This window comes from Atractosteus spatula, chromosome 5 (genome assembly GCF_055471065.1).
Source record: "Atractosteus spatula isolate fAtrSpa1 chromosome 5, fAtrSpa1.hap1, whole genome shotgun sequence".
NCBI classification, from domain to species: Eukaryota; Metazoa; Chordata; class Actinopteri; order Semionotiformes; family Lepisosteidae; genus Atractosteus; species Atractosteus spatula.
In genome coordinates this window covers 49,493,480-49,520,069 of record NC_142710.1, presented here as the reverse complement: position 1 = coordinate 49,520,069, position 26,590 = coordinate 49,493,480, and the positions used below count along the sequence as shown (strand labels likewise).

The following is a 26,590-nucleotide window of genomic DNA, read 5'->3' as shown; positions in this document are numbered from 1 at the left end:
CCTGACCCCTGCATGCTTTTTTCCCCAGATTGTGTCGTCTGCATAGGGTCCCGAAAGAACACTTTTGTTACAGTGAAGGGTGCAGTTGAACAGTTAAAACTTTTTTCACTTCTTACAAATGAACATGTTCATTTGTGAGACCTACCAAATCCTTCTGTTCTCTTACCCCTCCTTCATCTTCCACTCCTCTTTCTTCTGTTGCTTCTGGTGCTCTTTAAACATTTCTGTCAACCAAACCAGGCCTATCCAGAAACTGCAATAGCAAAAAACTAGAAGAAAATGTTATACGGCATAGTCTACATCCTTAAGAACAGATTTTTCATTTGGAAGTGACTGAAGAAAACATTGTGTTTTCCAAATTATTCTAATACATATTTATCGGAAGGGTTTATATACAAACATGATTGTTTTGGTCATCAGGAGACAGGAAACAAGCTGTCTCCCCAGCACCTGCTGTTTAAAAAAAACAGATTATTCGATGTGATCAGCACCACCCGGTTAATAACAGTATATTATTTGTATAAAGGTTAACTGGTATAAAATTTCACATGAAATTAAGTAATTATTACTACCTTAACAGCACACTCCAGGTTTGCCTACATCCCCATTTGCCAAAACTTACTTGTGGGTGTCACAAGAAGTAAAAACTAGAACCCATGTTGAAGCATCTTATTCACACCGAAATAAGATTGCATAGTACTCACCAAAAATACAGGGCCATATTTAAGACATTTCAAGACTGTGAGCATTGGGATAATCAAAGAAACACTGTCTTGTTAAGCCACATACAGTATGTGGTGATAGTGTCTCAGTTATATTTCATACACAGATATTTTCAATTTATTACAATAATGAATTTCCAACCACACTGCCAGTTAGCAGGGGTGTTCCAATGGGTTTGTATCTTGGCCTAATTCCCTGTAACATTTATACTTTGCCTCTGGGGAGATATTATATGAAGGCATGGCTTACAATACCATCAATATGCTGATGATGACAATCAGACGTTTCATAGATATTAATGAAACTGCAAATTAAATAAAAGTTAGAGCACTGCCATTGAGATGCGCAGGTTTGGATGTCAAGTAACATTAACAATCACGATAAAAAAAGAAAAAAAGACAAGTAATGATCAATGTCTTTTGTAATGTTGAGCTGAATACACAGGGTGTATCTCTGGGATAAAAAAATGCAACTGTAGCAGCCTCAAGATTATGATTAACAAACCTGTGATTTCAAATAGTTATTTAATTTTTTTGCTTCACCTCTGTATGGCAATAGAATAATCCCACACAATTTCTAATACCATGAGAAGTTGATAAATATTGAAAAAATAACTATTTTTCTAGGATTTTATAAATGCAAAACATCCAATATTAAAGGTAACTACTGTATAGCACATGATGAAATCCTAAACCATCACTGGTCAGGCGTTCCAAGGCTATTTTCCACGAGACACGATATTTTAGCACAGACAAAAAAGAGCATCGGTAATAATATCATATATTCTAACAGTCTTAAGTTGGGTAAGGATAATGAAGAACACACTGCATGTACTGCAAGAATTTATTTTTTAAAATCCAGAATTATTTTTTTTTCCCATTTGGAAAAAGTAGATACCATAAATAGGCTGTGATAAATGGTCTTTCTTTCCAAGATCATAAACAAGCACTACATTAATATAACCTTCACTTCAAACATTTAGTTACTAAACCCAACTATTTGTATTGTACACTGAGAAATAAAAGATTGTATTTTATCTGATAAGCATTATTTACAGAAAAAAATTCTTTCCAAAATGTACTTCCACAGCAGCCTAACATCAGTTTTGTATTCTAATACTTGCAGTATATAAATAATGTATAGAGGTCTCAGTCTTAGAAACATCATAAATATTACCTTTAGACTGCTAAAATCTGATGTTACTAATATGCCACATTCTGTCCATCCTCTCCATGAACTATAACTATGCATTAGCCAGTTCTGTGGTATCTGTTTTTCCACTGGTGCACATACTGTACTGTACAAGTGCAGCTCAGTGCTGTAAACATGCTGATTCAGCATAACTGAACATTACAGGTTCAATGCACATACTGTTATAGGTTACAGATGCTCAATATTTATTAGAAAAATCTTGTGAATTCATGAGGTTCAGTGTAAAACAATAAAAATAATCCACAAAAGCAGTTTCTGGGAACATTTCAGTTGATCTTTCTATCATGAATGTAAATGTATGCCTTTGTTTTACCCTGCCTTTTCAAATACAGGGAAAGGTGATGTGATATTAACCCCTTTATTATTTATTTGAAATTCTACATCCAATAAGGATACTGCCCTAGGCACAATCATGACATTCCAGCAAGGAAACTTAATACAAACAACTGTAGCAATCATTCAACGAAAAGTATCTCAGGAAAATAGGTTGACCTCTTTTTATTTTTGAATAGTATATATAAATTTAAATGGCTGCCAATCCCACTCAAAACACAATGGTGTAGTTTGCCACTTCAAATGTTTAATTTCAAATAGTGCTCGACTCTTCTTTCTGTATGAAAACCTATCTGGCCAAAGCTTTGTCATTCATCATGGATTAGAACTACATGCACTCTATCCACATGTCACTGCTGGTAAAGAAATGTCCAAATGATATACTTCACCATACTGGGGTTGGAAATGCCATGTTCAAACAATCACTGCATTCCCAGTGTTGTAAGATAGTTTTCATTATATGCCCCATCAATTCAGAATCAACAAGTGTGTCCTGATATCTCTTCTTACAGTAGCGACACCTGCATCACCATGGAGAAAACAAGGAAGTGCCCCCAGGCTCTTCTAAGCTGCCCACCCATTGGACCAATAATGCTGATTGCTCTGCAGCCACGCCTCCCTTGTCATGTCAGGCCGCAGGTGCCAGAGAAGTAGTTTAGCTAGGAGTTGGCTCACAATGCACCAGTGCACTGGGTGTCTGGGTTTCCCACTGTGACCCAGACCTGATCTCGCGGTATTTGAATCGTGCAAACACTGAAGTCTCTTCAAAATTCAAATAATGTTGCTGTCCGGTCTTTTAGTATAATAACTCTTTTTTTACAGTGAGGGTGGCAGCACTTAATTTTAAATTCTGGAAAAGGCCGTTTATTGGGGATTAGTGTCTTCCATGTTCTACAGTATGTGTCATAATGATGATGCTTCACAACCAACCATTACATCAGCCTACATGTTTGTCACTGCTTTGACCCATACTCATGTCACAGTCCATCTTGTCAATCTGCTGCCTTTAAGCCAAAGAAACAAATACCCCTACCCCAGCTGCCAACACAAAACACACTGCTACACAAAACATATCTATTTTACGGTGTCTCATACTAGTTCTTACCAGTCCCAACCTGACACATCTGCTTAACATTAGATGAAATCAAATTCCACAGTGGTATAAGAGCAGTTTTTCAAACTGAAATTCAATTAAATTTACTTGAAGGAGCTTTAAGAGATGAATTAAATAGCCTTGATGGCCATTTTCCTCCCCTGGGCCTAAGCGACTAGGGTTTATCAATAATTGCTCATTTAAACATGTATATAATTAAACCACTTTATTCCCAACTTTAAAGCAGGGTCCCTCAAATGTCACCCACTTGGCTGTTTTTAAAGGTGATTGTGCGTTTGTCTGTGTATAAAATATATTTAAACATTTGCTTCAGTGTTATCAAGTATGACTCTGTAATTTAATTGGGAAAAAAGAAATAACGCAAGAAAAGAAATACTTTGCTGAAATTGCGAGAAGATCCCCTCCAAACTGAGAATGTCTTAAATGTAAATATAAAAAATATGTACAGTACTTTCAAATATGCTTTGTGCCATATTTCTAATGAAATGAGCTGTACAGCTCTTTCCCAGATAAGACATTTCCAAACTGGAACATTTTTCCAAAGCTTTTTTTCCAAGTGCAGTATTAGTGATTTGGTAATGGAAAAGTATTTACTACATTCCTGTTTAAATGTTTTTAATAGTAATTATTGTGGTGTTTAATAAAAGCAAGCCTTCCCATATTTAGAATACTACCCTAAAAGAGAGACAAGCTCAACATTAATGACGCAAAAACCACATTCTAGAAATCTTGTTCCCATGCAGAATGCTCCATATTCTTTCTTGCTCATTTTGCTCTAGGACGAAAGGGCATACTTGCAGTAAATGTGTCTTAAGTACATTTTATAACTTCCAAACATTTACTTTTCAATGAAGTCACATAGCTGTACTGAGCATTGTTTTTCACTTCTGTATAATGTCTGTTTTGTGTGTTTATTTTCATCCCTGGCACACTACATTACCAGAGGGTAGACATCTACATTAATCAAAGTTGATTTGGAGTGTAAGGAGACAAGCGTTTTTCTGCTTGAAAACTGCTTAGCACAACATCACTCTGTGCTTCGCAGCCACACTCCTGCAAGTAATTGCTGCACAAGGAGGTTATAAATAATGTATTCAAGATCACTTATACCTCATGAAGCGAGAGACAGATCTCAAAAGAGCTAATACTTTTACTTTCAAATGCTGCTGTTGTTAGACAAGGCATACTTTGAACATTAAATTGTTTTGAATAACACAGAACGCCATGCCATCAAAATGAAATGTACTGATTAAAGAAAGCTTAGTTTCAATTAACACATTCAAAACTTTGTGTTGTCTCGTACTCTGTCTGTAAGCTATAGGTTAGTAAAGTTCTTTACTCATGAACTATTAAATGAGTGTTTTTCAGTGCTTACAGCTCAGACAGCTGGCCACGAATTTCGACAAAACTAGTCCGTGCTCAATAATTTTTTTGGATGGACTTTTTAATGATATTGAAAAAGGTCATTTTGTGCAGTCCACAAAGTTAATTGATATTTTATTTTAAACTAACGTTTGTTGTAATTATGAAAAAGGTACAGGTCCCCCTGCATCAAATATCAATTTAATATTGGTATTGACCATGCAGAATGTTAAAAACCAGTTCCTTTCAAATATTTACACACTGAGGGCCAGAACTTAGTTTGAAACTCCCATTGTCCCTGCATAATATTCCTGCCCTCGTGAAAATAATTTAAGACTCACCATTATAATTAATATCTACCTGTATATTATAAATTCATGCAGCACTGCCCTTTGGCACAAAGTAATAAAAGATAAACATAATTACTTCGGAAAAAATCACTTTACTGAAAAGGGAAAATATTTTCTTACATGTGGCATCTCACTTAATAGAAATGCATAATTATTTATTCATTTTTAAAATGCAATCTCATCTTCAGCTGGAGGCGATGCTGGATTTATTTTTGCTTATTTATTTAGTGAATGATTACTGCTAACAGAAGATTACATACATTCTGAGAATGCAGCAGACTGGCAAAGCCACATGAAAACTAGAGACACGCGTGACTTACAGTGCAGAATGATAACTGGGTGGTTTTAAAATGAAACAAGTGTGAAAACGAGTTATTCCTGGGTGAAGAAAATTGGAAGCACACAACTGAGACTCTAGCGTATATAGGCTGCCTCCCAGTGGCATCAAAAGTAATAATTCTCCAACAACCATTAACGTTATCATTAGAATATCTGGGAAATAGGAGACTTTTTACAATAATAATAATTTTTGTCAACTCACCTTCAAAAGATATACGCAATACTCCTAAAAACATTTTTTTTTATTTTTCAAAGGAATTGAATGTTGGGAAGTGAGTACAGTACCTAATAAAATCAGCTTTTGTACATCTAGCAATTCTTAGAACTGATTTTCTTTATTATATTAAGTGGCAGGCCTTTAAGAATATGTCTTCCCCATTTATAATTTAACTACTCTCACTATATAGTACAGTACATTTAATTGCTTTTCGGTATTGTGAAACACGAAGGTTGTGTGGTCCGCAAAATAAAGACTCATAAAACACATAATCACATTATATACACAAAAATGTGTTCCTATTGTTGCTCAATCAATATGGCCATTTTAGGCACCAAAAGGGACTCAACAAAGACCTCATTACTGGTCTTAGTTAAAATTAAAGAGAAAATATTTTTATTATTGTTATTTAAAATATCTATATTCAAATCAAATTTGATTGTGATTTGAATTAATATTTTTTTTTAAATCACAATCAAAAACAGTGCACTATACTGTAGGTGATTTTCCTCTCCTTATCTGATAGTAAGAGATTCCCAAAGGCACACAACCAAGGAAGACATGGAGAAAAATTGATGTAAGGGGTGCCTGAGGTGGGGGGTACCTGTTTTATTACTTGGATGTTTAAATACTTTTGCTATTATGTGGTGTATTGTGTTGATTACTTTCTCTACTGAATTTTAGTAGTTAAATGTTGGGCAAAGCTTTTGACAGGCAAATTAATACAATTAAAGCCATGACACCATCACATTGGCACACCTATGACATCACACGCCGTCCACTCAAAAATATACTTTGCTATTGTTACCATTAATCTGTCCACTTAGAAACATTTATGCCAACTGTATTGGGGGCCTCTCAGGGAAGCTAAGAATCTGAATATGTATCTGACTGGAATCATGATGACTCATAGCTTTATTTGGTGCATAATAAGAATTATCATCTCATAATTTGCTACTGCTTTGAAATAATTGCAATCACCTAGACCAGGCTCTTAGTTAACCTTTCTTTCAAGTAAAATGCATTTTTTTTTACTATATAAACAGAGCAGATTGCAATTATGACATGTAAGCACCACTTAGATTTGCACAAATTGTGAAGCCCATTATGTTAAACAACGACTGTTCGGGGGGGGGGGGAAAGCTATGATGGTCAATAAAATTAAGTTCAGTTTATCCCATTCCCTCTCCCAAAAATAAAAGGGTAAAACTGGTCACATCACAGACAGCACGTACTGTAGACCATGTAGTTGGGTACCAAGCTTGCCTCTACCATCACTTGAGCTGCGCGGGTAGACACTGATATAATTAACTTAAGGGAGAAGTGGGAGGGCTTGTGCAGGGTTCGAAAACAGCGGTGTTGCCAAATTATGGTGGTTTGGATAAAGGAAGTGCAGAAATCTCCATTCAATGTAGTGCTGAATTTCTCTCATTCTGCATGCACAGACACGCCAAGCCACATAAAACGTGCTCTGTAAAAACTTGCTCATAAAAACCTTTGGAAAGGGTTCAAAACAATAATGCCCTAATGATTATCCAAACTGAGGAGCGTGGGTCCCGCGATATTCTCAAACTTTCCCATTGTGTTTATATACTGTACCTTGTGTATCACAGCATGTTTGTGCCACCCTGGAGTGCCACACAGTTCTCGTTTTGACTTGTAATCCTTCATTTGTTCTTTAGGCAGCAGTGAATAAAATAACATTATATTTTGTTGTTTATACAGTCTAAATAACAGTACACAGTTAATGTCTTTCTATGAAAAGAGAAATATAGCTTAGAGGAAAATTAATGCAATATGTTGTTACAACATTCTATATTATTGTTATATAAATGAAAATGAGTATGGATCATCTCTTTTTAAAATCATTCCTTTATACCAAAGTTTGGGGGAAAGATGAATGAAAATGTCTTTGTAAGTAACACAGTTTTCACTGCAATTAAAGTCCCCGCTCTATTTTTTTCACACCACACTTTTTAATTTATCTCAGCTTGATTCTATTGCTCCTAAAAAGAATTTGACACAGGCAGCTGCTAAAGCTGGGAACATTGGTAGCAGAGACCAAGAAAATGACTCTCAGGTCAGTAGTTGTAACCTAGTCTGTCCCACATCAGAAAAATGAACATGATGCATTTACTGGTGCGTTAAAGGGTGGTCTGGTGAAGCAGTGGTTAGCACTGGTGCCTTGTAGTGCTGAGGTCCCAGCTTCAATTCCTGGGGTGGTGTTTGTGCGGAGTTCGCATGTTCTCCCTGTGTTTGTGTTGGTGGGTGTCTCTCTGGATGAAGTGTTAACCTCAAGCCTGTTTTTCTCCAAGTCCATCCAGAGCTCAATTTTTATACACATTATGATGTTATTGGTAAGAAAAATGTAAATGTGTTCATGCTACATTTCCTGAATTGTTTACAACAGTGTACAATTGTTCCATTATTTGCAAGTATGAGTATTAATAGTTCACGGTGTTTCCTGATTCTTAAAACAAAGATTAGACTATGCAAGAAAGTATTGTTTATTATATACACGTATTCTTTTTTTCCAAAAATGGCTTTTTTTTTACTAAAAAAGAAAACTGCATCATTTACTTTAAGAGTCCACATTTCCCACACCCAGAAGTAAGATATTGCAAAATTCAGCTGTTCTAAACTCTCCATACACCCGAGTCACTACTGTATTAGCTCTAAAGCACATCCACTTTACGGATCTAAAAGAATGAAAAGTTACTTTCTACCACAAACTTTGACCACCTTCTATGACTAAGTTATGCCCTGTCATGTAATCAGAAGCCTCAGATGCCAAGTAAACCACTGCAGCTTGCAAGTCTGTCACTTGAGCCAGCCGCCCAGCAGGGATATCTGTCAGCCAGCGCTGCACAAGAGGCTTCAGACTTTCAGAGCGGATGAGAGGAGTGTCAACAATGCCTCTGGAAAAAGAAGAAAACAATCAAACTTAGGAGTGACAGTTTCAATTCAGACAGTCGTTTTTGGGGACAAAAATAAAACCAATTATCCTTCACAGCGCAAGGGCACACGGCAGCATTTCCTCTTAATGTGCTCAACAAATATTTATAGCAGGCACATGAGCCATAATGGCCAATTCATCTATTTCAAGCCAAATGCTATTTGACCCTCAAAGGAATTTTAGATAAACTGAGGCACATTTGCAATCTTTCCAAGAAACCTGTATTTATTTATTTTTTTGCTTTGACTGAAATCTGTTGCAGTATGAGCCTGGAGTTTTTTTTTTCATTCAAAGGATTTTGATTCTACATTACACTACAGTATATAAAGTGATGATACTGCATAGGACCAGTATTTAAATAAAGCACTGAACTTCATTTTGCACTCGCGTTCCTTACAACAGGTGCAGGCCCACAGTTGTTATTTGCTTCAGTTCAAGTCACAAGGTTGACAGTAATTCTTTTCCTCACACTGCATGAAATAGGTACAACAGTCAAAGCTGAAAAAATGCATTTTCCATTTGCAGACTGTCCTGATGTGTAGCTCTTGATTAGTCACAGGCTCCAAGGACAACAGTGATATTTCTACACTTCATGAAATGCATAATTTGTTCAACCTTTGAACAAACATATTTACACAACTGTGTCTAATGAGAAATCGCTTTAAAACTTCAGAAACATGACGGTGAACAAAACCTAACCCACTGACTCCTCTTCATTACGGTGTCAGAAATGTATTGCTCGTGTTAATAAAAATCCTAACATTCTGATAAATTAATGCTTCCAAGGAACATGTGACACCTTGGTTAACATATTCAACCTCAATTATATTTCTCTTCAGCACCCTGTTATCTGGAACCTTTCCTAGCAATCAGAGGTGCTGTTTTTCAGCAGCCAATTTTTTAGATAATGTAGCTTATCAACACTGGTGGGTAAAAGTTGCCAATGAAATCAGGCTGCAGCAAACCACACTGTCTCTAATTGCATCCCTTTTTTATGCATATTTACTGACTGTCACTTCAAAGAAATCAGCAGCCCATTGAGGCACCCAGTTAGCAGAAAGAATTGCTTCTTGCAAATTAAAATTAGCAAACAAGCTCGTGATAAATAAAAAATGAACAAAGTGTCTGAACGGTGCTTTGTTCCATTACTTCAGCTTGCCCCTAATTTATTTTCCCCAAGTAAATTGCGAAGATCTGCCTCTGTAACTATGGGGAACTGCACGGGTCTGTTGAGGCAGGATTGTCTTTTTCAATTTTGTTTTCCTATAGAGGTTTAATAGACAAGCAGATGCAAACAACACCCCACCGCTAGTGTGACACTAACAGTTAAGATGCTAATTCTACTCTAATTGAATAAAACAATTAAAACAACTCTTAGTTAATACATCCCTCAAGATGACATTTAATTAAGCAACTGTATTGTCTAAGACCTTTAATTGGCACTATGTTAACAAATAATTTATTTCACGTACAGTTGCAAGCCGCTCACTTTACAAACACCTCTCCACTTCTACTAAGGATGAACCCTTTTGGTCCAATCAAATGCAGAGCTTGTTCAATTAAATTTCTGTCTGAGAGTTACATCAACACTCAGTTATCCTTTTCACCTGTCAACACGGAATGCATGTGTTTTGTTGAACTCCAACATTTCGAATTTGGAAATTAATTAATTAGAAATTATTGACCTGGCATATATACAACGTTCAGTAGAAGTGACAGTGCTGTAAAAAGAAAATGAGAACTTATACAGACTGGAGAATCCTTGAAACAAATAACTGACTTATTGTATTGTAATAAATGCAGTTAAAAACAGTTAAAATATATGCTGAGGTGTGGATGGTATTAAGCAAACCAGTTATCAACAATGACATTCTGTTTATGTTGACAGTGAGTTAATGTTACTTAAATTAGTAAATGTGTTAAATTCACATTTCATTGTTAAGCAATAGATACTAACTGAATGCGAGTTCAGGGTTAGGGATAAGAAATTTGGACAAAACGAAACATATAATTAAGCATCATGTAAACATAACTGTGATTCATTCATTCGCAATATTCACATTGGTTAATCATTAATTAAACACTGCAGCAAAATTGCTCATACTGTACATTTCACTTTCATCTATTAAGAAATAGAGAGACAGATCCATAGGCAGACAGAGGAAGCACACGGAGACAGAGAGGATGCTTAAACAATAAAATGCCCAGCTACAGTTGTGCAGTTTCAGGTTTTAACATGAGGACAGTGGTATTCAGGAGCTATTTTGGTTACGGCTACAGAAGCCTCAGCAATACTTACGGGGAGAGACAGTTGACGCGGACTCCTCTGCTGATCCATTCAGTGCCGAGTGTCTGTGTCAGTTTTACCACACCAGCTTTTGATGTGTTATATGCCAACTGATTCTGAGGATGAGGGACTGCATGAAGATGAGGTTACTCAGAATATGTTTAAATATGAATGAATCTGGAGAACAGTGCTACTGTCAGAAGAACAAACACTCTGGATTTTCAACCTGCATTTCGAATAGATTCAATTCTACAGTTCTTATTTTACACTATTTTAATCTTTTGGGATCAGGGCCAAGTTCTTTGGCAACAACTCTTTTAGTCTGTTCTGATACTTGCCTAAACTGAACAATGTACTGTATGTGCTGTTTTCCCAGAGGGCCACAGAATCACGTTTCTCCAAGTCCACTTGGGTATTTAAAACCTGACCTACAGAAGTGTTGAACAAATGATGCTGGAAATGTTCTTCAATCTCATTGCAATGTCTATATGAACAGTATTCTAAAATCGTGGGAATAATGGCATAATTTTAGACCCATCCAATTTGAAATTGTCGCTGGTGTATTATTCCTTTTGACACACCTCTGTTTCCAACACTGCATAATTTGTACTGAATGTTAATGAATAATATTTAATAGGCACAGTGGGCTCCATGATAAAACTGTACCAAATGAATCAGATGTTTAGCTACTCATGCTCTTTAGTAACAAAGCACACCATTTGCTGCCTTGACCATCACAGATGTTGTACACTGCATGAGAGATGAGGGATGGGTCCACTTTCTATCAGATGATTAATTATTACACGCAGGTTCCAAGTTATATACAACTTCTGCAGTTAACCTTCTCACCCAGCTACTGTCAAGTTGCCTCGATTCACACATGAATGATAAATATGACAATGTTTTGAAACTCACAGTGTACTCCTTGGGAGTCACTCTAAGAAAGTATACAGTATACTTAATTTTTAATCGAATAATACCAAATTCTTCAGAATTGTGATTTCATATTTACTTCTCTAGCGTATGCAATCTGAAGCCAGCCAAGCTCAGGTATCAGAGCTGGAGGAGGTGTTTAGCTACTGTACAGGCTTCCAATCTGATTCAGAACGAAATCCTATTTAGCACAGAAAAAGCATTGCAGCTAAAAATGCCAAATGGTGATAATCCCTTCAGAAGTAAGCACGATACAGAATCATCAGTGCTGTTCAAATGACTTTATCTGACAAATAAAACCCATGATGTTTTGTTCCTCAAGTGCACATTTAAAAATGCAGGCACTTGTTTCCATTTGACATTCCTACATACCAACACCATGGTGTTTATTTATTTTAAAATCTTATCCAATTTAAAAAAGTTTTGCCACATGTAAAGTTAGTTCATTTTTTTCCTAAACTTAGGAGCTTAGATGAGCTTAGACTCACTTTGTCTTTATTTAATTTAATTAAAGTATTAAAGTATTTACTGTAGATCACTATGGTTTTATGTAAAGATATTTTAGAACCAAGATTTACATTACTAGTGGTGACATACTGTTTCCTAGTAAGCTATGGAATTGTGAAGATATGAATATCTTTAGCTTATTGATTCAACTGAATATTCTTAATAATATTCTTATTCATCTATAGGTAACATCACAAAATCTTAGTATCCTAAATAAGGACTGAATGATGTTCCCTCTCACAGTTAAAAAGGAAACACGCACTTTTATTCTTTTGCATAAGAACAAATACAGATTTTATTTTGTCTAGCAGATGGATATAACACTGCCATTCTGCATTTTAATTGGACTTTCATTGCTACATTTTCTTACCTAACTTGGCAAAACCCAGCACCATCTGATTCTACATTATGACAATATTATAACAGATGTCCAGACCAATAAAGTAAATTCCTGAAGGACTCTGCTTAATGTGTGTAATTGATCACTTTTTTACATTGGCCTCTATTTACCAGCATGTTACTGCTTTACAGATTAGCTCAGCAGTTGGGACTCCTGCCCATATGGTCCAAAAGTTTATTGGCTATTTGACTATATTGCTTATGAAGTGGTGCTGTTCTTATATAGGAACCTGTTGGAAAAATTACATTGCTCAATGAATAATTCCTGTTTTACAGCACACTCAGTAAAAACACAAAATTGCTGTCAATTTCAACAGCTAAAAATGTTTTTGGCAGTACAGACGCCTACTTTTAATCCTGAACTTGAGTTTTCAGTTTACATACTGTATTATGTAAAAAAAATGTTTCTGTTTTAGCAGAATGTATCACAATTTTCTGTAGTACACTATAAATGAAATTAAAAATGAGAACTCTGTCTGTGCTTTGAAAAACTGATTGATCACAAGGCTACTAAAGCAAGGAAAATGGGATTTTAGCTCCACTGGTGTTTTAGATGGACTAACTGCTTCTTAAGGGTCATATCCAGGTATTCTGTAACAGGTCTCAGAAAGTAAGATGAGATAATTAGGGCATCGATGGAGGTTAATACTCTACTGTGCTGCAAAGTTTGGCAGGTGAGAGTGTCTAAAAGTCTAAGACCCATGGATTGAAGACTGGCCTTTTGACATCATTGGTTTGAAGCCTGTCTGGTTGTGCAGGTCATATGGTTGGTGGTGCCTGGGACTACAACCTCTACACTGTGCAGTACATTATAGTAATCCTGACATTAACACATGTATTATATGCAAGGTGAAGTACTATTCATTGCTCTTTGAGTGTGTGCATTTAAAAATACAGAAGGTACTTGAACCTATACATTGGTTCACGCAAACATTATGGAAAAACAGGCCTCATATGCAAAAAAATAATGCAAATAAAAATGAAAGCCTTCAAATTATTTTTTTCTGCAAGTTAAAATGTGTGGTACAGTAATATGTATGGCTTGTGCAAATTATGCTAACCATTGAAGTTAGCCGATCCCTTCTCATGGGAACTACAGCCCTAACTTCTTTGCCTCTATAGGATTATCACTGCAGTTAAGATTTTCTCTGCTACATCACATTGAGGTTTAATAACATAAATACAGCTTACATCGCTCTGAAAATTGAAATTAAAAATTTGGAGATAAAGAGTGAAAATAATAATACAGGAGACTCATCACTCACCTATTAAGCTAGCCATGGATGCTGTGTTAATTATCTTCCCATATCCTTGCTTCAGCATAATATGACCTGCAGCCTGTGACAGGAATTACAGAAAGACAAATGAGTCTTTTATGAACACGCTAATATTGACATGATAACAAATTACACAGAGATATACAGGAGTGAAAGAGAAAAAGAGGTGTTTTGGAGAACAAATTCTATTTTTAGCTTGTAATTTCCAGAAATAATAAGAAATGAAAGAAAGCTTTAAAATATTTAAAGATTAAAGTTGATATGTTTTACAGTGTACTTTATCATTCATTTGGCAAATGGGTATTGGTTACACCAAAAATAATATGTTGTTAGCTGGCATCTTGAGCATGTACAGTTTGACCCGTCTTAAGTTACGTACTTGACAACAAAGGAAAGTGCCCCTTAAGTTTATGTTGAAAGTCTGGTCCCATTCTTCTAAAGATGTGTCTTCACTGTCTGAATTCATATTTATTCCAGCGTTATTGCATGCTATGTGAATTGTTCCCCATTTTGATGCAATAGTTTCAATCATTCGCTGAACATCTTCTGGCTTGCTAACGTCAGCAGTAACAGCTACTGATTGTATTCCTGAAAAAAAATGTTTTAGAATTAAAAATGCACTGCCTGTATATCTGAAGAAAGTTCAGCAGTAACCATCAATAATAACATTGAAAACAATTTTAATTTTGGAGTCCCCCTCACCTAACATATATATAACTAGTTTGGTAGAATTTCAATTCTGAAACTAGGAAGTTATAATTGCGTTAATATCAACAAGAGATAGAGTATGTATCGTACATTGTATGCTCTGTAACTTTCAGAGGTTCTGAAATCTCTGAGTCTGCGGCTCAAACTGTAGCTTGCAGTTCCCTCTGCTGGTGAAATACTGAATTACCGTTAGTCATTTTGTTCGAAAATCGGGTGTCACTAAACCAAAAACTCTCTTCTTGAAACATGTTTGACATTAAAAATTTCACAGCTCAGCACAGAAATTTTCTGTTACACTCGGTTTTAAATATCCTACATACAATCACTGTCAATGTCCAAAAATGCCAATTATGAAAAAGAGAACTTGCTTGTTTTACAAATTACATAACCTCTGGTTTTCATCTTCAAGGTTCTTTAAAGGGACTGGATGAACAGTGCCATTCATCCTTTAATTTAGTGTCAGTGTGACAAGAATTAGCTCTTGAACTTTCCTTTCTGCACAAAAACAACCATGCTCACTCTTGATTCTAAGAAGGAACATTTTTTGTACTAGCCGGTTCTTTAAAGCCAAACGATTTATGGTTTTAATTCTATATATTTATTTTCAGTACAGCATTTTTCAGGGGCAGCATAGCATACAAATATGCCTCTGGAACCAGGAATGGTTGCTTGTGGATTGTTGTATCTTGAGAAAGGCACTTTACCCCAGCTGTTACAGCCCACCCAGCTGTAGGAATGGGAAACAGCAGTCTTGTGATGGACTGGCCTCCCATCTATGGGGGTAGTCATGTGCTCTTCTTTTGCTTAACGCCATGGAAATGCCAGGATAAGCTCTAGACTGTTGGGCCGTTTGAATATGAAACTACCTAAGTACAGCATTTTAAGAGAACAGGAGAATGTGGTTCAGAGGAGACATAAAGTTCCCCAGGCAGATTTTATTAGGATTCAGATAAGAAATTAACAAGTTTAGTTGTGTTTTGAAAGGACGTAGGCCCAGAGGGACAAATTACCTTTCACAGTAAGCTCACTGACCACACTCTCTGCCTTTTCCTTGACGATGTCTACTACGGCGACCTTTGCCCCTGCTTCGCCCAGAGCATGTGCCATGGCTCTTCCAATGCCCTGGCCGCCCCCTGTCACGTACGCAGCCTTCCCATCCAGCCTCAGGCGCTGCAGAATGCTTTTCCCATTCTTGCCAAAAAACACCTCGTCTCTCAAGATCCCATCCTACGGAGAAAAACACGTGTGGCTTAGAAGTGTAGTCATCTGAGCCCAGGTTACACTCAAACCTGCCCTGCCTGGGCTTACAACAGTCTGACCACAGGTCCAGGCACTGCCGAATTCAGAAAGCCTTACCGATCCTTTTCTGAAAAACTACTCAATAGTACAATTCCAAAAGAAACAACCCTATTTCATTGACTTTTTATTTGGCTTCCAAAAAGATTAAAGCCACCAGTTATCAAATCCCTAAAGCTGCTTTCTCGATGGGAAAAATCACAGGAATTTAGTGCAACAGTAAAGATTTTACGAAGAGAGCTCTAAGTCGACAATTGTGAAGAATACTGGCGAAGTGCATTAATTGCCCGTCAAGAATTTGACCCCATTTCTGCTCACTGAAATCTTAATATTACAATATATTACACCTGAAAATGAAAGTACTCGCCAAGTGGTAATTGAAAAAGGAACACACGTTTTAAGTAGAAAACTATCTGAAAGGACTGCGTGAGGGAAAATCAGATATTAAAGATCAGTGTTGAGGCTCACTGACCAAGAAATGGTATTCTGTGAAGGAACGGTGAATTTAAAGACACTTGCAGAGAAAGACATGAGCATTAATAATGTCATTAGCATGTTTAAATTTTTCATAGAAGATTTAGAAGCATATAATGTAAGGCATAAAATGCACTTGCAACAGCAGTGAACAGATTGAAGTATTACTGGCTTATCTAAGTGTCAGTGTCTGTTACAATTTAAACCTTTTAAAGTCATTAACAATTCAATTGTTAATGGAAAAGTACCCCCGTTCCTACTCTCATAGCCATTAAAGTATAGTATTACAATACTCATGCACATAAAATACAGGTCTTTCTGCACAGTAGTACATTTTAAATTCTTAGCACTCATCATTAATCCCAAAAATCACAAAGCTGTCAATCATTCCCAAGACATATACTGTATGTAACATATTATATTATACAAAATTATACAAAGAACAGTAATGACACAATGAAACACACAATAAACAAATTAATGTCTTGTGGTTTAAAATATCCCCAACTGTAAAAGTGCTGCTTCTTACCTCAGTCTTCTTTTTGGATGATCCTAAAGCAACTCTTCTAATAACGCTGATCCCATCTCGTACAGGAAGAATAACCTTAAACAAACCAAAATGTCAGGAAAAAATCTTGAAAGATGCATAAAACATATTTTCAATGCTTTGAATAATCTGTGATTAACCACCTAGTATGCATCCATCCATCCCTTTTTGAATGCCAGTCCATCCCAGGGCATACACAAACACAGACAAATACACACACTCACTCCAGGACCAATATTCCAGGAAGTCAATTAACCTACATGTTTGTGGAGGAAACTGGAACAGCTGGAGGAAACTGACATGAACAGAGGGAGAACATATAAACTCCACACAGACAGCACCGCAGGTCTGGTATTTAATCCAGAGCCTCAGCACTGCAAGGCAATGCTGACTACTGCGCCACCCACCCCCATATTTATTAGGTCACAAATTCTTTTAATAAAATAATCATATCACAAACAAATGTTTAAGCAGGAAACACTTGAATGTTACCTATGAACAAATCTTTCCTGTAAAAATTATATTTCATTTTTAAATAAACACAACAACAGTGATCTAAGACGCCGCTGGATTATTAAAGCAAAGGACAGCTCATATTCATTTTGGCAAGGACACAGCATGGCTGGATAATATAACAGTATATGTTCCAGCACTGTAAAACCTAAATGTAGGTTAAAAAATAAATGGAAAAGAAAATGCCAATAAAACTTTGGCCGGAAGTTCATTTGAATGAAAACTGATTTCTCGAATACATCCTTGAAGCACCAGTGTTTAGTCATACTGGTCAAAGACGAAATCAGGTAGAACTCAGAGCACCACAAAATAAATTTTCTTGATGCCTTCTATACTAACCTGTTGTACACGGGAATCATTTTGAACGAACTTGTTAAACTCTCGAAGGGCAAGGCCGTTCTCATCCGTTGTATCCTGCAGATAAACCCTGCCTTTGAACAAAGAGTTATCCACACAAATCATGCCATCCATCCGGAGGAGATTATAGTCCAGGAGAAATGTGTAATATTTGATGTAGTTGCGTTTGTCTGCATCAATGAACACCATGTCGAACTGTTCTCCTGCAGCTGCTAACTCCTTCAAAAAGAAAAGGTCAGAGTTGACTATGCGTGACAATGAATATCTGTTAGAAGGTGTCTGTTATGTTAGTTCAGAAAAGCGACCAAAGTAACATAAGAAATGTCACAAACAAGAGCAGGCCATTCAGCCCATCAAACTCATTTGTGTTTTGTAGCTAATTTACTGGAGGATCTCATCCTGCCATTTCTTAAAGGAGTCAGAGCATGAGCTGCCACAGCATGGCTGGGTAGCTTGTTCCAGACTCCCACAAACCGCAGTGCAGAAACATGCACCTCAATTTCAAATGCACTTCTCCTTAGTTTTCACTTGTGTCCTCTGATTTATTCTGAAAAGTCAGCAGGGATGACTTGGTCAATGCTTTTTATGATTCTGAATATTCGGAATATACTCTAGTTGTCTCCGTTCGGAACTAAAAACTTCTCTTACAAAATTACGGTCTTTTACTTTCTTTTAAGGCCAGGAATACACCTGGTCACTCTGCTCTGGATTGAGTGTAGAACAGCAATATTTTTATATCAGTGGTGAGCGTTATTGCACACAATATTACAAAAATCACATCTTAGTAATACATTGTATAATTTTACCTTATCCTTTGTTATTAATTCTAGACTTTAAGCTATGGACCCTAACACGCTGTATGTCTTTTATGTTGCTTCCCCATATTTTCTAGAAGATGGGGCAGTATCAACACCTTTCACAGCTTTTTGAAGCTCACTGTCATCTCAATCCTTGTTTTATATTTATACTTTATGTGTGGAACAATCCGAATTTGCCTGTATTAAATGGTAGCTGTTGTGTGTTTGCTCAGCCTGAATGACCTCCTCTACTTTGTAGACTACCCTTCCTTTACAAAAAATATACTAAGTAATGTGGTTCCAATATACTGTATCCTATAGGTTCTCATAAAAAGACAGACTGTTAAAAGCTTGCTGTGCTAAAATATCATCAATGGATATTTTTATGTCAAATCAGTATGAGCTTGTTTACTCTTTTCAACATTTTGTCCAGAAACAACTGGGTATGAGCAAGATCACAAGCAGGATCAATTGTCTTTGGATTTCTCTTCCTTCTGTGAATAATTAAGAAGCACAGATCAAAAACTCTAATGAAAAAAGCAGAATGTTTTCTTCAGCTGCTTGTAAAACATCAAGGCTCCAGAACTTAGTTCTAATGCTTGCAACAAAGTTTTGCTAATATCCACACTGAACAGAAAAAACTTTCAATATATTAAAAGTACCATTAAGCCGCAAGAAATATAAGGTATTAAAGTCACAGTGACTAAGTTTACCAGTTAGAAATTGATAACAGAATAAATGTGGAACCATTTAATACACTGGTGAGACAGAATATGATACATAGCCAATATACTTAATTGTACAATTTATTTTTTAATAAAAAAGGAAAAGAAAATATCAAATCCAAACAAGTAATTTCAAGACACAACTGAAGGAAATAAAATGCTTAAAAATGCAAGATTGTGGATGAATGCTAAATGTAATAGATTGCAGACGTGAACACAAAAATAAATAATAATGATTTGTCTTCTAGCAACTATTTCATTATATTACAACCAGAACACACACACAAAGCTCTTTGTAGTCATAAATGATAAACTACTGAGCACTCTTTATATCCCCTGGTGTAGCCGGCTCTCAAGGGATACTAGAAAGAAAATGCAATTTCTGATAATAACAGCTCATAGCAAAAAAATACTATCTACTTATCCCGGCAATTTCCAGCTATTTTGGACTCCTTTCTGAATTAACCTTTTATTTCAAAGGAGCAATTTTGCACACCAGAGGCGCCAGCAAATTTCATGCATAATTTATTCACTCAGTGCAGTGCTAAACCTAAGTCCTTGACTTTGTTAAGGTGGGTTCTTGTCGGCACAACCCACAGCCACTGAGCAGGCAAGGCAAACGTGAATTCAAATTGCAGCTTAACCTCTGGGCTTGTGCCAGCACGAACCTCAAAACTAATTTCTTTTAGAAATTGACACACAGATAAGAAAACAGGCACCAGTTAAAACAGTGTCTAACAACCGTCTCATTTCTTACGCCCTGTTTGCTATGATCAGGAACGGTGAAGTGTTCCACATGAACGAGAAGTCTTGTTTGGAAAAGCTTTAAGTTAGCTGGCATTGGGGGGGTCATGTTTTAAGGATTTTGATTTAAAAGTTGCTTGAGCTGAACCACACAGGCGAGCTAACTATTTCAATCACGCAAAGGAGGACTTAGACAGACATACATGAAAATTAAATTCACCTTTAGGGTATCCATAGCAGACCCAATTTTCACGGTTATCTTCTTGCCATGTGGGGACTTGTCGAATATAGGCTGGGCAAATTCTTTTAGATAAGGTTCAATTTCACAGGCAACTAAAGTGCCATCTTCTGGCAAGCCTTCGGCCATTGACAGAGCTCCATACCCTGTAAACATGCCTATTTCTAAGACTCTCTTAGCCTTCGTTATTTCGACAAGTGTCTTCAGGACCTGACCTGCCAGAAGAGTAACAGTCATTTTTAAATTAAGGCTTTCAGGGAGCTGCACACCTCACAACAGACGTTTTTAAGCATGGAAACGGGAGGAGATCAAATGCGTCTTACCTTCAACATGGCCAGTTATACACTCTTTGGGAAGGTTAAACAATGTTTTTCCTTCCTGGTGCAATTTGTTCCAGTCGCATGCCACTGTTTTCCTATAATACCAACAAGTGACATCAATGATACATGCAACACAAGTATTAAAGTTCAGTGAGAAACATGTGCAGTACTGTAGATAGACTCTGGGATAAATACCTGTAAAGCTCACCAAGCTGTTCACTTTCATGACTGGTCATTTCCTCAAGATACATGTCTAGACCACACGAAATATCCAGGGCCTTCTGAAGACAAGTCTTCAGCTCTTTAGGAAGAGTTGGAATGCCATCTGCTATCTCTTTGGCTTTTCTTAAGTATTCCACTACAAACTCCAAGGGTGTATCTGATACTAAAACACATGCAAAGCATTAAAAGAACAAATGTAAGATATAAGATAAGACTTGTCTCTTTTCAAAGAAACAGTAACAGTCTCAAATCAGAAAGCAGAAGCACCAGTATGCACTATTCCAATCAATACTATATCCAAAATATCAAATGATAGAATTCAAATGATAGAATCCTTATGTCATTCTTTTCAATAACCAGAAACTATTCTGAATGATGATACCAATTAAATTCTACAAAATGTTGAGTGTTAAAACCAGAAGCAATTTAATAACTAAATTAAGTCAAATTATTTGCTTTCTGTTTCTTTACAGTTTTGCCAACTTTAAACTGGTTTCAAACCTCACCACCCTTGGCATTTATTTTACAATGACTACATATTCACACAAATTTATGAAGCTTTGTTTTTGTAAAAATGTAATTTATGAGAAAATATCAAACAAAAAGAATTACAAAAACTAAACTACACACATCATACTGTTTATAACACATCTGCACGGTTTCCCAAATGTTTTATTTAACACCAAGTCAAAACATGATGATTTAGGGCTAGGTCTAACTATGTCAAGCCCGTAGTTTAGCCTGGCATTTGGCCATCTTGATAAATAATTTAAAACCTAGCCAGGCAAGTGGGGTGAAATCCCAGTAGCATTTTGTGATCATTATAAAGAACATGTTTTGTGGCACAAGAAGTTGACTTAAGTTTTGAAAAAAAAAAAAAATCATTGTATTATCCCCCAATAGAAAAAAAGCCTTATGACACGCAATCAAAATTGAAAAGTTTTATATAATGCATTGTAGTTTAAGAGGCAATCCGAAGAGATCTACTATGATGCTTTTCAACAGGACTGTTAGGACTAGGTCCTGGAGCACTTAAAGAACTAAGAGAAGCTGTTAAATTGGCCCAATTAAGCCAGTAAGTAGCTAATTTAGCCCATTAAAAAGTATGGATTAAATGGTAAGCAATGAAACCCTGCTGGCCCTCTAAGACCAGGACTGGACTGTTTACAATTTACTTTCATTCCTCATCTGACACAAAAGGTGTACCCTTAGTACATTGTTAATGCTTTATGAATAAAGTATTTATTCTGTTCTCTCTTTCAGCAATGACTTCGAGAGAACAATTTAAAATTGTGTTCATTATAAAGAAATTATTTTCACAACCGAGAAGTCTGCGGCGTTTTCTCGCAATGTGCGCCATACTTACGCCTGACCACAAGATGGCACTGCGCCCACAGACTTTCTCACAAATGAACTCGATGAACTTGAACCTGCTACAAATGCCCTCTTTTTTTTTTGTCTTGGGGAATGTGTTTCAGATGCTGTATATTCCATTGACTCATTAATCACGAACAGGACAGCTCCTAAATTAAGTGTTCACAGCTAAGTCTTTTTTGCATGTGTTAAAAAGGATCTTTCTTTTGTTATAATAATAATAATAATAATAATAATAATAATAATAATAATTGCTTACACTTATATAGCGCTTTTCTGGACACTCCACTCAAAGCGCTTTACAGGTAATGGGGACTCCCCTCCACCACCACCAATGTGCAGCATCCACCTGGATGATGCGACGGCAGCCATAGTGCGCCAGAACGCTCACCACACATCAGCTATCAGTGGGGAGGAGAGCAGAGTAATGAAGCCAATTTATAGATGGGGATTATTAGGAGGCCATGATTGGTAAGGGCCAATGGGAATTTGGCCAGGACACCGGGGTTACACCCCTACAATTTTTGAGAAACACTGGGATTTTTAATGACCACAGAGAGTCAGGACCTCGGTTTTACGTCTCATCTGAAGGATGTTAAACTAAAGTGAAGGTGCAAATGCTTAGATTACATGTTCACTCATTTTCAGAATGTTTGACTCAGGGATCTGTATCATTGTTCAATTTCACACCCACTGTTTGGAAACCTTCTCATACTATTCCCTAAAAACGTCACGAGTGAACCATTAAATCAAATAAACAAACCGAACAGAAGGGAATTATTTATTTTTTTTAGCAGTAGGTCACAGCTTGGAATCTCAACTGATAATCCACACTGCTTACCACTGCTAACAGGTAGGGAGTGGTGCAAGCTGCTCTCTGAAACGTGTGCTATTAGTGCTCACGTTTTTGATTTCCATAGAGCTTGCTAAGAGCGTTTAGGCGGGACTCTGACTTAGAGGCATTCAGTCATAATCCAACAGATGGTAGCTTCGCACCATTGGCTGGGAGAGGGGTACTCGCTGACACCCCTGCAAGTGCCCCAAAATTCACAGAGGACACTGCTGCACAATCAGGGAAACTTTGGTCGGCTCAAGCCCACTTGACCAACTCAATCTCCCAGCAACGTGTGAGTCACAGCTAGGGAAGACCTAGGGCCACTCAAGATCCCTGAACTAGCCGGTTGAGCCACTCAGGACCCCTCAGGGAGAACAGTGGATTCACACCTCATCATTGTTCAGACATTTAAGGCATTTCTTCCTTTTACGAAACTGTCAAAGAGACTGATTTATATCCCAGGGACATTTTTAAAAAAGCATGATTTATGACAAGAATATTAACAGAACAAAACCTCTGTTGTAGGGGAGAACATGGGTAGTTGAGACATGCTTTACTCAGGTTCAAGCTTACAGTATGTAGAGGAACTGTAGGGTAGTTTTCTTCTTGTGTCATTACCACATGAACTGTAAGTGCCCTGCCACTTATAGCCACTGTACATGGCAGGGTGCTTACTGTTCACATGCTAATGCAGCTCCTTGCTCTGAAGCTGGTGTGGTGGAGTCTGAAACATCCATTTTCTAATCGCTTCTTCCAATACAGAGACACAGGGGGAGCCAGAGCCCATCTCGGCAAGCACCAGGTGCAAGGCAAGATACTCCCGGGATGGGAGGCCAGTTCATCACAGGGCACACAGACACAAACACAGACTGGCACACACTCACACTGGGGCCAGTTTTCCCAGAAGCACCTGGAGGAAACCCAGGCGAACATGGGGAGAACACACAAACTCCACACGAGGGAGCACCCCAGGGTGAGAATTGAATCTAGGGCCCCAGCACTGCGAGGCAGTAGTGCTGACCACTGCACTACCATGCCGCCGAGTCTCATACAGTCTTGGGGGAAAAAAAAATCATTTATTTGTGAGGACATGACTGAAAACTGTCTGACATGACAGTACATTTCCATGACAAGTTATAATAGCTAAGACTAATCTTGTGTATGGAAGCTTTCAGTGTTTGTCTCTTTAACACTCTGAAGTCAATTTCAGGAAGTACAGTAGATATTCTGACTCATAGTCAAACAAATACAGCACTTAATAAGACACTTCCCATGCCATTCTATGTCATTAGTTTCAAAAAGGGGCTCAAAGATATCTTTGGCCTAGAAGTTCACATAGGTAGCTGCATCAGCATGCGTAAGCTGTAAAGGAACAGGTAAAGGTTTATTCCATGCATGAAAGGCAATAATACATACTGTATACAGTAAAATTATAGTAACTCATATAGTGCTCATAGTAACCTGGATTTGTAAATCACTTTAACATGGAAAGTGCTATAAAAACAAAATAGACAAAAAGGCACAAATAAGCATTTTTCTATTTATACTAGAAACCCATTAACTAAATTAACTCCCTTTATAACCTGGGGAAACAGTTATGACCTTATTTCACTTGAACAATTTTCAAGCTGAGTCATTACAAGTCAGTTGTTACAAGCTAGAGATTTTGTCTGGAGTAATGACTTTAATAAAGTTTTAATTTATTTGAGTTTTTAATGATATTATGAATGATGATACCAATTAAATTCTACAAAATGTTGAGTGTTAAAACCAGATGCAATTTAATAACTAAATTAAGTCATTTGCTTCTGTTTCTTTACAGTTTTGCCAACTTTAAACTGGTTTCAACCCTCACCACCCTTGGCATTTGTTTTACAATTACTACATATTCACACAAATTTATGAAGCATTGTTTTGTAAAAATTTCAACCTGGGGAAACAGTTATGACCTTGTTTCACTTGAACAATTTCCAAGTCGGTTGTTACAAGCTAAAGATTTTGTCTGGAGTAATGGCTTCAATAAAGTTTTAATTTGAAAAGCGTTTAAAACATATTTTAAATTGTTCTTTATTAATATCATAAACAGTATTTTTTCTGTGAGATTACTGTTTTAGTCTTTTGTTAGATTCATGATTTTTTCTTACCTCAACGGTGAAATTAATAATTGATTCTTACAATCTTTAAGAATAAGAAACAAAATCAACTATTGTTTTTAATCTTTTAATATGTTCAATATCTTTGAATACAGAGGTTATTTACATGTTTTACCTTATATTACATATGGTATATTACATATTACATATGGTTACCTTATATTATCCCTATTGTAATGTTTGTAATATTATTAAAACTTTCATGCATTGTTCATGTTTAATTGTGGAGTCATTTGCCCCTTTTTGTGTCTATTTAACGTTGCCACAATTAATTCCCCTGTCCGAATTTACCGCATGCATATGTTAAAACAGTAGTTCACTTTTTTCCATTTTTAAAAATTATTTTTACTGTCATTCCACGCAAGCAATAACCAAGTAATGCACATTGCAGTTTTCGTCTTTGATTGACATAAATTGGATAGTATCTGGTGATTTCCAGAAGCTCTCAAATTGTACTGAAATTCACTGAACGAAACAGTATAGTAAATTAAGGATGCTTAACAATATTTTACCACACAATAATAATTGCAAATATAGATCTTCATTCAGTGTTAGTGAATCCAAGCATTGTCTGAATCAGTATGTGAAAGCGAAGTGTTTGTGGTATTGGTGGGAGGGCAGAGGGGAATGCAGTCACAGTTCGGATGGGAAGTTATTCGGGAAACAACTTGCATGCAGTCCAGCTCGGGAACAGAAGCTGGGGGTGTAAACGGGGTTGTGATACTGACAGGTGTCTGACTCTAAAAAGCTGGTGTGGAAAAAAAGAAACGTTAAAAGGGAAAGTGCAGGACCGTTCATTCTGCAATCCTATCCGGAGAGCAAATATGCAGTTAACTGGATCTTCTTCTATCAGGACGGAAAAGCACTGCGCTGTCCGCAAGGAATAACATACTACCTTCCTGGGTTTGCATTTCCCCCAATTCATCTTTATTGCACAGCTATAATAGTAAACGAATTATAAAGAGAATTCTTACCTTTTGACGTTTGCATGCTGATAGAAGAAAACGACCGCAGTAGCTTTGGCACGGAAACACGTGGCACGCATCCTATCCTGGGACTTCAATGGATGACGCGGCAGCTGGGCTGTCCCACCTATCAGAGCAAATTTTAAATTGTGTAAGCGCTTAGATTGACAGCTCTGAGCTTACACAAGCAGTTGAGTAACTCGAAATTCCAGCTTTTTGTAGTGCTAGGCAACGTGACTGCATGAGCAAACGATGGGTGTTATTACATAAAACAATTACAGCAGAATTTACAGCAGATCGCACGATCTTCAGG

General features: G+C 36.8%; 1 protein-coding gene across 1 annotated transcript; it reads right to left on the bottom strand.

Annotated features, from left to right (window-relative positions):
• Positions 1-8,141: 8,141 nt before the first annotated feature.
• LOC148835204 (uncharacterized) lies at positions 8,142-26,361 on the bottom strand. Its single transcript, XM_088915370.1, has 11 exons — positions 26,287-26,361; positions 20,924-21,113; positions 20,732-20,823; positions 20,391-20,623; positions 17,887-18,123; positions 17,017-17,091; positions 15,728-15,944; positions 14,389-14,597; positions 13,998-14,070; positions 10,906-11,023; positions 8,142-8,568 (listed from the first exon to the last, which is right to left on the bottom strand). Exons 1-11 carry the CDS (start codon positions 26,300-26,302, stop codon positions 8,373-8,375), a joined length of 1,656 nt encoding a protein of 551 aa, XP_088771496.1. The 5' UTR covers positions 26,303-26,361; the 3' UTR covers positions 8,142-8,372.
• Positions 26,362-26,590: the final 229 nt, after the last annotated feature.